Source organism: Drosophila mojavensis, unplaced genomic scaffold, assembly GCF_018153725.1.
Source record: "Drosophila mojavensis isolate 15081-1352.22 unplaced genomic scaffold, ASM1815372v1 contig_108, whole genome shotgun sequence".
In the NCBI taxonomy this organism is placed as follows: Eukaryota; Metazoa; Arthropoda; class Insecta; order Diptera; family Drosophilidae; genus Drosophila; species Drosophila mojavensis.
Window position 1 is genome coordinate 1,812,683 of NW_025318636.1, and position 13,117 is coordinate 1,825,799.

The following is a 13,117-nucleotide window of genomic DNA, read 5'->3' on the forward strand; positions in this document are numbered from 1 at the left end:
GCAATGCCCTTTTGTAGGGTCTGTCGTTAACTTATACTATGGAGCACAAAAATATTTTGACAACGCATTGCAAAAACTCTAACAGCTTATTTCTATATTTTTCTATAATTATTTGCATGGCGGATTATCATTATTTGGGTGGACAAAAATATTTTGACATTAATAGTTATTTAATAAAGTGAGACAAAAACTTATTACCATTAAGTAACTAAAATATTAATAAGAATTAAACCCTCCTTTAGCATCTGCAAGCGTCTAGGGAGCGATCTAACCAAGTTTTGTACTGTTTTTATTGAAAAACCCTGCTAAAGTCCTCAAACCTCAGCAATCCGTCTCCCTGGGCGTTCTTGATAAGTCTAATCTACGTTTTACTTTTGCGTAAGCCTACACATTCTCTATAATATGGAGATCAGAGCGCTGAGGTGGCCAATCATATGTATTGACTTCAATATTCCCAGAAAATTCAGTTATAATATGGACCTTGTGGCATGGAGCACTGTCCTTCTGCAGTATACATGATTTTCTTCTTCTTCATTTTTTCATTAACTAATATCAAATTGGAGAGGTTATTGACACATGCGAACCCCCAGAGCATTACCGATTCTTCACCACGTTGGTACATAGGCCTCTTTTTTTGCGAATATTCTTTGGCAACCTGCTAAAAATAGTTGTTTTTTTTTATCCAGGATACTCAAAGGAACTATCGTCCATCCATAATACTTTTCCCCAGAAGAATTGCGGCTTGCCTATGAAGTTTTAGGAAATCGATACCTTTTTAGTTTATTTTATAGTGATATTAAGGGTATTGGAAGATCTATAACGTAGAAAAAATGGCCTTCTTTCGCCGACTTGTGATAGTTTTTCTGCTTATTGATAATTTATGATTATTTTTGAGTTTGACTTTTAGGAAAATCCGCACATTTTCTTTAAGATTTGTCAATATGATGCGGCCTTCTTCAGGTTTTTTTGAATGATCTTTCCGATCTGGCCTTGTTGTTTGAGTGAATCAGTTTTTTATTTTTTGTTAATTTAGTTGTAAATTGCTCATAGAGGTGCATTTTATAAGGTTGTAAGGTTTTCCAATACCTCCATTATTCTTCGTTCGCGACTAGTTTTTTAATGATTTGCCCATAATTTACCGAAAGCTATGATCAAATAATGGCTATTATTAAAGAGGACACCAAACATAACTTAATAAATAAAAAATATTTATTTTTTAATCCAAACAAATTACCGAAAATGAATTTGAAAAGGAATGTCAAAATACTTTTGTCCAGCCAAAGAATGACAATCTGCCATGCAAATAATTATAAAAAAATAATGAGTTAAATTATCACTGCAATATTTTAGGCACTTATAGCTTTTTATACTCATTCACGAAAGTGAAAAATTTATGTCAGTATATTGGTTTTGTGCAATGTCCGTCTGTCCGTCCGTCCGTCTGTCCGTATGAACGCAATCTATTTCGGCGCTATTGAAACTAGAGACTTGAAATTTGGAGCACTTACTCGTGTATATCTCCGAAAGTGTTAAAATTTTCCCAATCCGCCCACTAGGGGCGTGGCAAATCGGAAAATGCATTTTCCGATATACCAGAAATCATGTTAGTTAAAGAGCTAGAAAGCTGAAATTTGGTATGTAGGTCCGCGTCGACCACCCAAGATCACGAGCTATGGCGGATATATCTCCGCCCATTGGGGGCGTGGCAAATCGGATAAAACTGTATCTCCTAAAGTTGTAAACCTAGAATGCTGAAATTTTGCATGTCAGCTAATGTTATGATTCTATATAGTCTAAAAAATTATAAGTCTACGCCCATTAGGGGCGTGGCAAATCGGACCTGAAGATATAGTGATTTTTCGAACACTATTGATGCCAGAGATCTCAAATTTTTTATATATAGTCGGGCTGATCACCCAAGACCAAAAAACTTTGTAGGATATATGTCCGCCCACAGGGGGCGTGGCAAAAATTTATGTCTCCTAAAGTATAATAGCTAGAAGCTTCAAATTTGGATAGCTGAGTTACTGGTAGCCTCGTTTATCGATTCCCCAAAAAATAATTTTTACGCCTCTTTAGGGGCGTGGCATATCGAAAAATACCCTGTAATTTTCACTTTTTTTAGAGTAAGCATTCAAACTTTGCAGTTAGGGTACTGTTATCTCGTTCTAGAAACTGACCAAAAATGAGGTGTCTACGCCCAGTAGGGGCGTGGCAAATCGGAAAAACCTGTATCTTCTACAGTATTAGAGCGAAACTTAACTACTAAATTGTTGATGGGATGTGAATGAGTATTCCGCAGTCGGTAACGCCCGACTGCAACGTTCTTACTTGTTATGTTTGCTCGCTCTGAAAAATATATTGTAACAAGTAAGAAAGCTCTAGTCGAGACTACTCGACTACTAGATCTCCTGAACCCTTGGAGTAATAGCTATTTCAATAATTTTTCGCGTCTTTCAGCTTACACAAGAAACACGCACACACACCCACACGCACGCACGCACTCACGCACGCACGCACGCACACACGCACAGGCATACATACACACACATACATACACACACATACACACACACACATACACACACACATACACATACACAAACATTTACATACACATACACACACAAGCATAAATACGCATGGGCTAGTATTTGAAATACGCTTTTTCAAAAGTGATGGTGAGGGGGTGAATTTAAGGGTGGGGGGGAAATTTTAACAAAAACCGAAATTGTATAAATTGCATATAAGCATACATTAAAAATTTGGAGACTCTAGCAATAAAGGTTTAGAAGATTTAATTTTATAACTGGTTTTCGATAAGGTTTTTTATCGATAAGAAAAGATCGGGATGATATCGATTTTTAATGATAAACTTGATATGCGCGCTGTAATTACGGACATTTTAAAAAAAAATTTGAAGTCTCTATCTCTTATATCTTCTGAAATCGACGCGTTCATACATACGGACAGACGGACGGACAGACAGACGGATAGAGCCAAATCAACTCAGCTCGTCGCCCTGATCAAGAATATATATACTTTGTGGGGTAACCCACGCCTCCTTCTGCCTGTTACATACATTTCAACAAAACCATTATACCCCGATTTCCCATTGAAAATGCGTTGTCAAAATACTTTTGTCCTCCATTGTATAGTAAAATATTTGTACCAAAAATATTCATACAACGATCAATATTCCCTCGTGCGCTCTTTTGCATAGTTAATGAACGCTTTTTTACTCCACACGAGATACAATTAACTTTCTTGGGGCAAGGGCCGTTGCCCTTGATAGAAGGATTCTCCTTGTATCTGGATTAAATAATTGATCACGCCTTCACGCATAGCCTCAAACTGTTGCAATGTTGCTTGTGCTAACAAATATATGACCAGTATATTGAAAGCATTCCACTAATTTCGTGGTCGTAAATGGCGATTCGACTTTCTTTCCCGATAACCGTCGCACAAGGCAAATTGGGCAACGAGCCGATTTTTCGACAATTTTTTTTTTTTATTTTAAAGCTAGGCTTTTTTACGCAGTTAGCAGCGACAGCGCTTGGGCTAAAAGGTCTAAAAGTGTTCAAAATAGGCTGAGCAAAGTAAATTTTTCGAATATTCTCGATAAAAAAGTTATCGGATGAGTTATCGAAAAATTAAGATAAACTTGTACTGCCTATGGTATACATTATATCTTCTAAGATCGGCTTGCTCATACAGACGGACAGGGCTATAACGACTCAGCTCGTCGCCCTGATCAAGAATATATATACTTTATGGGGTCTTCGATGATTCCTTCTTCTTGTTACTTTTAACATTTTCAATGGGTTCAGGGTATAATAACAAAGCATTCAAAATTACGATAAGCATTTTGCATAAATATGTTTCTAAAAGTCATCTTTATCAATTTATATATACAGATTGGCAAGAAAGTGTTTACACACAGGGAAAAAATTTTAATTTTGTACTTTGAAGCGAAATACAAACTATAAGAATATGCATATTCAATTTTTTTTTTTTAACGAAAATAGGTAAATTAGACTATAAACTATATTAGTAAGTAAAAAAAAATAACAATATGTTTCCATTAACAAATGGAAATAACAAAAAACAAAAGAAGTAATAACAAGAACGTTGCAGTCGGGCGATACCGATTGCAGAGTACTCATTCACAGCCCAAACGCTGTCAACCAGAGTATATAGTGCAATTTGTAAGTCTCATTAAAATTGGAAAATCATCGATAGCTATTGCTATCATCATTGCATCATTGCTACTAGGATCTTCAAATTACATATATCATTTATACAATTTTAATTTTTATTATTTATTTATATACATATATTGGATACCGGCTTCAAGCTAGCAGCAGATCAGCGCGACTTTCCTATACATGTGCACACACACACATCGTCTATTCTCTGCGTAAAGACAGAAGCGTGCTTTTTCGCACATTCTTAGATTTTCGATTGATTTCTGAAATTTCTAGCCGTTACTGTGGTTTCGTCTGATGACGCTCTCTTAAGCTATTGTATTTTAGCTAAACGCGACGCAAGATATGTTAGAGTAGGTGAGGTTCATTTTTTATTAAATAGATATTTTATAATTTGTCTCTTCTTAAATAGCCCTCAAATATGTACATATACGCATATACATATGTGATGAATAATTAAACATTTCTTTATTTTATATGAACTATAACAGCCAATTGCTGGTACGCTCAACTTGTCCGTTCGTTTGCTTACTGAATACTAACATAAGTTAATCGACTTAACCGATAATTGATCTCGATGCGGCTCTTCATTCGCCGATAATAATGAAAGCTACAAATTATGCTAAAAAATGACAAATATGCTAAAAAATGATAAATGTGCAAAAAAATGACAAATGGTTTCTCAACATCCCGGCCCCCCCTGAAACTCCGTTTCAGAATGTGGTAGAGCTGCTATCTTCGTGATTGGTCGTATAATCTCTCCAGAAACGACCTTGAGTTTAACTGCCCGTACTAATCCATCCTCTCCTGGGTACACTTCGATTACGCGTCCTAAGTTCTATGTTGCTGGAAGCGTATGCGAATCCTTGATGAGTACAATGTCTCCAAGGGATATGTTAGGCATCTTGGTAGACCATTTGGGTCGTTGCTGCAATGCCGTTAAGTATTCCTGCTGCCAACGCTTCCAAAATCCTTGAAGCATTGCCTGAGTATGTTGCCAATATCCCAAGCGATTGGTTGGTACCTCTGCGTAGCTCCCATCTGGAACTGCAGTGTACGTCCGTCCGATCAGAAAATGTGCTGGTGACAAGAATCCAATTTCTGTGTCCGAAGTTGCGCATAATGGACGGGAGTTCACGACTGCTTCTATTTGTGTAAGCAGAGTGCGCATCTGTTCAAATGTAATCACTGTATTTCCGATCACTCGTCGCAAGTGTAGCTTCACGGAACGTACAGCAGACTCCCATTTTCCACCCCAATGTGGAGTATATGGTGGGATGAAATTCCACTTGATGCTTTGCTCCGCCAATTTCCTCGCTACCACTTCATTATGCTCGCGTGAAGTATGAAGTTGTGACATCTCATTTAATGTGCGCTTAGCACCGACGAAGTTACGTCCATTGTCGCTATACATTTCGGCAGGCTTCCCACGGCGGGCCATAAAACGTCTGAGGGCTGCCAGAAAGGTGTCTGTGCTTAGGTCAGTTGCCAATTCTAGATGAAGTGCTGATGTCACCATGCATACAAAGAGACAAATGTAGCCCTTCTCTTTACGCGGGTTGCGTCCCTTGTGTACCTTTAGCAAGATAGGTCCAGCATAATCGACTCCAATGTGCTCGAATGTAAAGGCCTGCCGCACGCGAGTGGCAGGTAAGTTAGCCATAAGCTGTTGTGTAGTATGATGACGCTGCTTGAAACAGTTTAGACATTCATGCGTGATTCGTCGGATGAGGTTTCTGGATCCAAGTATCCAGTACTTCTGACGAATTATAGCAAACATTGCCGAAACTCCAGGATGAAGGTTGAACTGATGCTCATGCTTCAGTAACAGCTCAACTAGTCGATGATGGTTAGGTAGTACAATTGGGTGTTTGGCATCTCTAGATAGGTAAGAGTTTTCTAAGCGTCCTCCAACTCGAATAAGGCCATCCTGGTCAACAAATGGAGCTAGCTTGCTCAACTTGGAACGGTGCTGCAGCGGTTGCTTCTTCAACAAGCGCTGCCGATCAACAACAAATGCGTTTTGTGCTTGCCCTAGACAAAACTTTCGTGCTGCGTCAATTTCGTGGAATGTCAAGGCTGCTGAATGAAGTGAGTTTCTTGATCGGACGCGATGTACAAAGCGCCGGACGTATGCGATGATTCGAATCAGTCGCAGCCATGATGATACTCTAGTAAGTAAAGCATCAAAGGGGGACGATGCCATGTCCTCCGTTACCGTCAGAATATTGGCCTTGAATTCCGCTTCTGCTGCTGGCGGCACGATAGAACAGCAGAATTTTGATCGTCGAAGCATCTCCAAACACTCCTGGGAATCATGTAGCCAGGACGGTCCCTTCCACCATAAGTCAAATTTAAGAAGGTCACCGGCGAGCATTCCTCGGGATGCACAATCTGCAGGATTTTCCTTGGTACTCACATGCCTCCAAGCGTCCCGTGGGATTGTCTCAAGTATTTCTGCCGTACGATTGGCTACGAACATCTTCAATTTACAGGGTTGATTTGACAGCCAGGACAATACGATTGTAGAATCGCACCATGCATATACCTTCACTTCCTTCTTGCCCAAACTAGCTTGAATTGCCTTAACAAGTCTAGTCAGCAGTAGAGTTCCACACAGCTCGAGGCGTGGCAGCGTTGCTAGTTTTAAAGGTGCGACGCGAGTCTTAGCAGCAACAAGATATACTCCTATAGAGCCGTCACTATACTCAACTCTGCTGTAGACGACCGCAGAGTATGCCTTAAGCGAAGCGTCTGAGAATGCATGTAACTCGATGTGATCCATGTGACTGTCTATGAAGCGAGGTATCTTGAGCTGTTGTAGCGACGAAATGTCCTTGCGATATATCTGCCAAGAGTGCGCCTGTTTCATCGGAAGTTCAGAGTCCCAATCCAAATCAAGCAACCAAAGTTCTTGCAGTAGAATCTTGAATTGGACTACCACTGGTGCCAAAATGCCCAGAGGATCAAAAATGTGTGCTACATCGGATAGCACTTGTCGCTTTGTACAGCTTGCAGTCTCCGATAATACAATGTTGTATGCAAGGTTGTCTTCTCCAGGATCCCAATGTAGTCCTAATACCTTAGATGTTGCTGTTGACATGTTGCCTCTATCACCTTGCGCGGTGCATAGACGTGTGCTATTTGAGATCCATTTTCCCAATTCCAATTGCGCACGTGACATGAGTGCAACCAGCTCAGTTTGAATGTTTATAAGTTCTTCCTCTGTCATGGCTCCTGTTAATACATCGTCCACGTAGAAATCCTCAAGTAATATCTTAGCTGCTCTAGGAAACTCATGCTCGTGGTCCTTGGCAAGTTGTTCTAACACCCGGACTGCGAGGAATGGCGCAGACGCAGTCCCGTATGTAACTGTGCAGAGTTTGAAGTGTTTCAATGGTGCTGATGGATGTTCTCTCCATAATATTCGTTGAAAGTCCTGATGTTTAGATGCAACCAAAATTTGTCTAAACATCTTCACAATATCAGCCGAAAATACAAACTTGTGCATTCGAAACCTCATGCATACGTTGAAGAGATTGCGTTGTATACATGGACCAATATGAAGCGCATCGTTTAGAGACCGACCATCTTGGTCTTGAAATGAGCCATCAAATACCACACGCAGCTTTGCACCTAGCACTGGATGGTGCGGCATGTAGAAAACCTTTTTCGAAGTGGCGTCTTCTTCTGCATCCACCTCTTTCATGTGATCCAGTTGTATGTACTCCCTCATAAATTGCACATACTTCGATCGTAAAACTGCATCCCTCATTAAACGACGTTCAACTGCCAAGAAGCGAGACTTGGCTCCATGATAGGTGTCTGCAAACTCTGGGTTTCCTTGCTTAAATGGTAGCTCGACGATGTATCTCCCTTCGGCATTACGGGAGTGTGTTTGGACGAAATGAGTCTCCAATAACTCATCTTCTTTATTGGCAGACGTGAACGATGGAAGTTCTTCCAGTTCCCAAAACCGTTGCAACAATGTGTTGATGTCCATGGTAGCTAGGAGTGACGTAGTTGTAGTTGTACACGCTCCTGCCACTGATGTGATGATCCATCCAAATATTGAATCAATAGCAATTGTGTTCCCCTGAAGATTACACAACTTATCTCCAGTAAGAACCGTCCAAATGTGATCGTTGCCAAGCAAAATGTCGATTGAAGCGTTGGTATTAAATGCGGCGTCTGCCAGGGTGTGGCCGCTAAACATAGAGAGGTCTGCTGCATTTATAGTTTCTCTCATCAGTGTCGAAGTAATGTTTCCAAGCACGTGTGCCTTGACCACAAGAGATGCATCTGACACTCGCGACTTGATGTGTAGTGAACAGAGCCCTCTTGTTGTTTCTGCCTTGATTGATGATATTCCAGATATAGAGATGCGAGAGTGTGAACGGGCCAGACCCAATGTCTGGATACACCGTTCCGAAACGTAGGACAACTCCGAGCCGCAGTCCAACAATATGCGGCAAACAACGTCTTGTCCTCGAGAATTGCGCACATACACCTGAGCCGTTGGCAGTGTACTTCTCATATTTGCACCCTTGCCACCTTTTGAAGTATTAACGGCGTTCGTCAGTGCTACTACTGTGCTAGCACCTGGTGCCTCATTTGAATCATCCTGCTGATGTTGCTGTGGGTCATCTTTGTCCTTAGTGTTACGTTGGTCGAAGTGCAAGAGTGAGTGATGTCGGCGCTTGCAATGCTTACAAGATGACTTCGATGTGCAAGCGCTCACTCCATGGCCAAGTCTCAAACAATTAAAGCACATGTGTTTGGACTTTGCAAAGGCATATCGCTGCTGAATAGATAAATCCAAAAATTGTGTACATGCCATCAATGCGTGTTCCTTGTTGCACTTTGCACAGCGCTCTGAAGTGGCGAGTAGCGCATGTGCGTTCCTGGTACCTCTGTCCTGTCTAGGCTTGCTGCTTGTCGTAGTTGCAGATTGACTGAGCTCCAGCCGATCACAACGTGCATCCAGGAACTTGAGCAACTGCGTTATCGTAGGATTTGCTATATCTTGACTCTTTTCGTACCATTCACGACGTGTGGTGTCATCAACCTTTGCCATGAGCAAGTAAATCAGCCAACAATCCCGATCCGTTAGTCCAGAGGCGTCTAATGCCCGAATTACGGTACCAGCTTCGTTTGTTAGCGATCGAAGCGATGCTGGGTTTTGATCCGCAACCTTGGGCAGTCCAGTAAATGTATGCAACAACACGTTTACCAAATAGCGAGGCTTCTCGTACCGGTCAACTAATGAATTCCAAGCTACTTCATAGTTGGCATCGGCTAAGGGCAGATGCTGAATAAGTTTCGCAGCTTCTCCTTTTAAACAAGATTTTAAGTGATGATACTTCTGGATATTCGTCAACGTTGTCTTGCTGTGAACGGCACTGTCGAATAGACCCTTAAATGCGTGCCATTCTTTATAATCTCCATCAAATGGTGTGATATGAATCCGTGGCAGTTCCCAATCCTTCACTGATGGTCCTGCGCCTTGCTGTGAGCCTGACGGTGACTCGTTATCCACCTGCCGTGGTAGCAGTCGTTGCATTAAGGCCTCCATAGTCTCCATTTGCATCTGCTGCATTTGTTGCATTTGCATCTGAGACTGTTGCTGTAATTGTTGTATTTGTATATGAGACTGTTGCTGTATTTGTTGTAAAATGCCTTGGATGGGCGAATTATCTACTTCCCCATGTACATTAGATGTGGTATTGGCTTCTTCCAGTTTGTGGGGTTTGTACTCAGCGTGCAGTGTCTTAAGAAGAGCACAAGCTCGTTCAAAGCGCTCCTCATATACATTGTTGTCACTTGCTGGATCGACATATCCCTGCACATCTTCATATTTATAAAGTTCGTCACCAAGGTTGACAAACTGCTTCCAAACTTGAACCAGCGTGTCCAATTTTGTATCAATATCGTAGAAGGTGCAGCCCTCAGGTGGATGCTCCGCATATCCAGAAATACGAGTAATTGTTGCCTTCAATCTACCTCTGGCTCCCAGTAAAGTCCGTAGATTTTCCATTGTAGCTTGCTGCGTTGCCAGCAGTCAATCCAAGTTGTCCAGAATAGCCAGGTATTAAATTAATGTGATGAAATTGCTGCGTCTCTAGCAGCCGAACAAACCATTACGACAAATCACCGCGCTTTCCAATAGTGCGTACTGCGTATTACGTATGATGCCAAATATCGATACGTAATTCCAAGAATTTGCAATTGCTGCGTCTCCAGCAGCAAAAACACGACAAGACAAAACACGTCACTTTTCCAATAGTGCGTATTGCGTATTACGTATGATGCCAAATATCGATACGTAATTCCAAGAATTTGCAATTGCTGCGTCTCCAGCAGCAAAAACACGACAAGACAAAACACGTCACTTTTCCAATAGTGCGTGCTGTCTATTACGTATGATGCCAAATATCGATACGTAATTTCAAGAATTTGCAAATGCTGCGTCTCCAGCAGCAAATACAATACAAGACAAAACACGTCACTTTTCCAATAGTGCGTGCTGTTTATTACGTATGATGCCAAATATCGATACGTAATTCCAAGAATTTGCAATTGCTGCGTCTCCAGCAGCAAAAACACGACAAGACAAAACACGTCACTTTTCCAATAGTGCGTATTGCGTATTACGTATGATGCCAAATATCGATACGTAATTCCAAGAATTTGCAATTGCTGCGTCTCCAGCAGCAAAAACACGACAAGACAAAACACGTCACTTTTCCAATAGTGCGTGCTGTTTATTACGTATGATGCCAAATATCGATACGTAATTTCAAGAATTTGCAAATGCTGCGTCTCCAGCAGCAAATACAATACAAGACAAAACACGTCACTTTTCCAATAGTGCGTGCTGTTTATTACGTATGATGCCAAATATCGATACGTAATTTCAAGAATTTGCAAATGCTGCGTCTCCAGCAGCAAATACAATACAAGACAAAACACGTCACTTTTCCAATAGTGCGTGCTGTTTCCAACAACTCCAAGTGAGCATTCAATAGCAATGCCCAACGGCTCCGGCTCGAAGGACCAAATTTATGATGAATAATTAAACATTTCTTTATTTTATATGAACTATAACAGCCAATTGCTGGTACGCTCAACTTGTCCGTTCGTTTGCTTACTGAATACTAACATAAGTTAATCGACTTAACCGATAACTGATCTCGATGCGGCTCTTCATTCGCCGATAATAATGAAAGCTACAAATTATGCTAAAAAATGACAAATATGCTAAAAAATGATAAATGTGCAAAAAAATGACAAATGGTTTCTCAACAATATGTATATATGTAAATATGTATATACAGTGAAGAACTAAATTATTGGCACAGTAAGGTTTTTAAACTTTATAGCAATTTTTCAAGTATTTTGAAACTTTTTTTTAATGAAACAAAAAATTAACCAAATAGAATAGGGAATTTTTTAAATTATACAAAAAAAATATTCCGAAAAACTTCATCGTATATTTTAAAAAAATTAAATAACAAAAAAAAAACAAACAAAACAAAAAAAGAAGCGTTTGGACTACGCTAAGGACTATTTTAGCAAGCCACCTTATTGAAGTCAAGTCTTCTTCAGTGATGAGTGGAAATTCAATATATTTCGATCGGATGGGCGTTAAACTGCTTAGAGAATGCCGAATACTTCGTTTCACAATAACAATATTACGTCAAGCGTTAAGTATGGTGGTTTTGGGGTGATGGTCTGGAGTTGTATATCTGCTGTAGGTGTAGACGGTATTTGTATACGGTATAGTGGACAAACATTTGTATCTAAATATTTTGAGTGATAACCATTAAAAAAATTCTGAAAAGCTACAACTGCCAAGCTCGTTCACATTTTAACATGACAATGACCCCAAGCATTTCTGCCCACATCGTCAAAATATGGCTGGCGTATAATACCGCCCATGTGTTACCGCACCCATCACTATCTCCAGACCTAAATAGAATTGAACGCTTGTGGGAAGAATTGGATAGGCGCATCTCAAAACGGGTAATAACAAAACAAGCTGACCTAAAACAAGCTTTTATTGAAGAATGGCAAAAAATTAGTGAAGACGTCACTCAAAAATAATTTTTTTTGATGTCAAACCTATTATAGCCATTATTAAAGTTTAAAGGATACATACCCAATGCTATTTATAGTTATTATCAAATTTTTTCATAACATTTTTATGTTTTTAATTTTAATTTTTTTGTGTGCCAATAATTTTGTTTAGCAAAATCGAGGTTTATTTTTGATTATTGAATTTAAAAAAAAAAGTACGTTGAAGTTTTTCTCAATATTTTTACTATATACAGTGCTTATCATAATTATAGCCCACTTTTAATCCACTGAAACGAATCTGCTGAAAATTTTTCCCAAATGGCATATTTCCTCAAAATCCTCAAAAATGAGAAGTTCAATACTTCAATTATGAATGGCAAAAAACTTTTTCACTTAAAATTTACGATTTAATAATGATTTCTTAAAAAGATGTAAAAAAACAAAGAAAAACAGCACCATTTGCTGTATCAAAATTATAGCCCATATTCATATTTTGGTAAAAAAAATCAGAATTCGTTGATTGATGGAAAAACTAATGTTAATACTTAGTCCGGCCTCCATTTGCCTTAGTTAACTCGAAAACTCTCTTCCTCATTGAAACCACTAAATTTAATAAAAGGTCCTTTTCGAAACTTTGTCATTCATTTAGAATTTGCGTTTTAAGGTATCCAACTGTCTCCAACTGGCGATTTTTGGCATACACACGTCTTGCAAGATTACCCCAGACATTTTTATCGGGTTGAGATCCGAAAAACATGCTGGCCAGTCAAGGACATCAACATGACATTCCTCCAAACACTCTTTTGTACGTCTGCTCACATGGATTCTGG

The 13,117-nt window shown here is 39.7% G+C and overlaps 2 protein-coding genes across 3 annotated transcripts in view; one reads left to right on the top strand and one right to left on the bottom strand.

The window, feature by feature from the left end:
- The window catches only part of LOC6578224 (CCR4-NOT transcription complex subunit 4), a 50,141-nt gene that overhangs the window by 29,248 nt on the left and 7,776 nt on the right, over positions 1-13,117 (top strand). The window lies entirely within an intron of this gene.
- Positions 4,658-10,296, bottom strand: LOC122757501. Its single transcript, XM_044009799.1, has 2 exons — positions 6,628-10,296; positions 4,658-6,549 (listed from the first exon to the last, which is right to left on the bottom strand). Exons 1-2 carry the CDS (start codon positions 10,243-10,245, stop codon positions 5,047-5,049), a joined length of 5,121 nt encoding a protein of 1,706 aa, XP_043865734.1. The 5' UTR covers positions 10,246-10,296; the 3' UTR covers positions 4,658-5,046.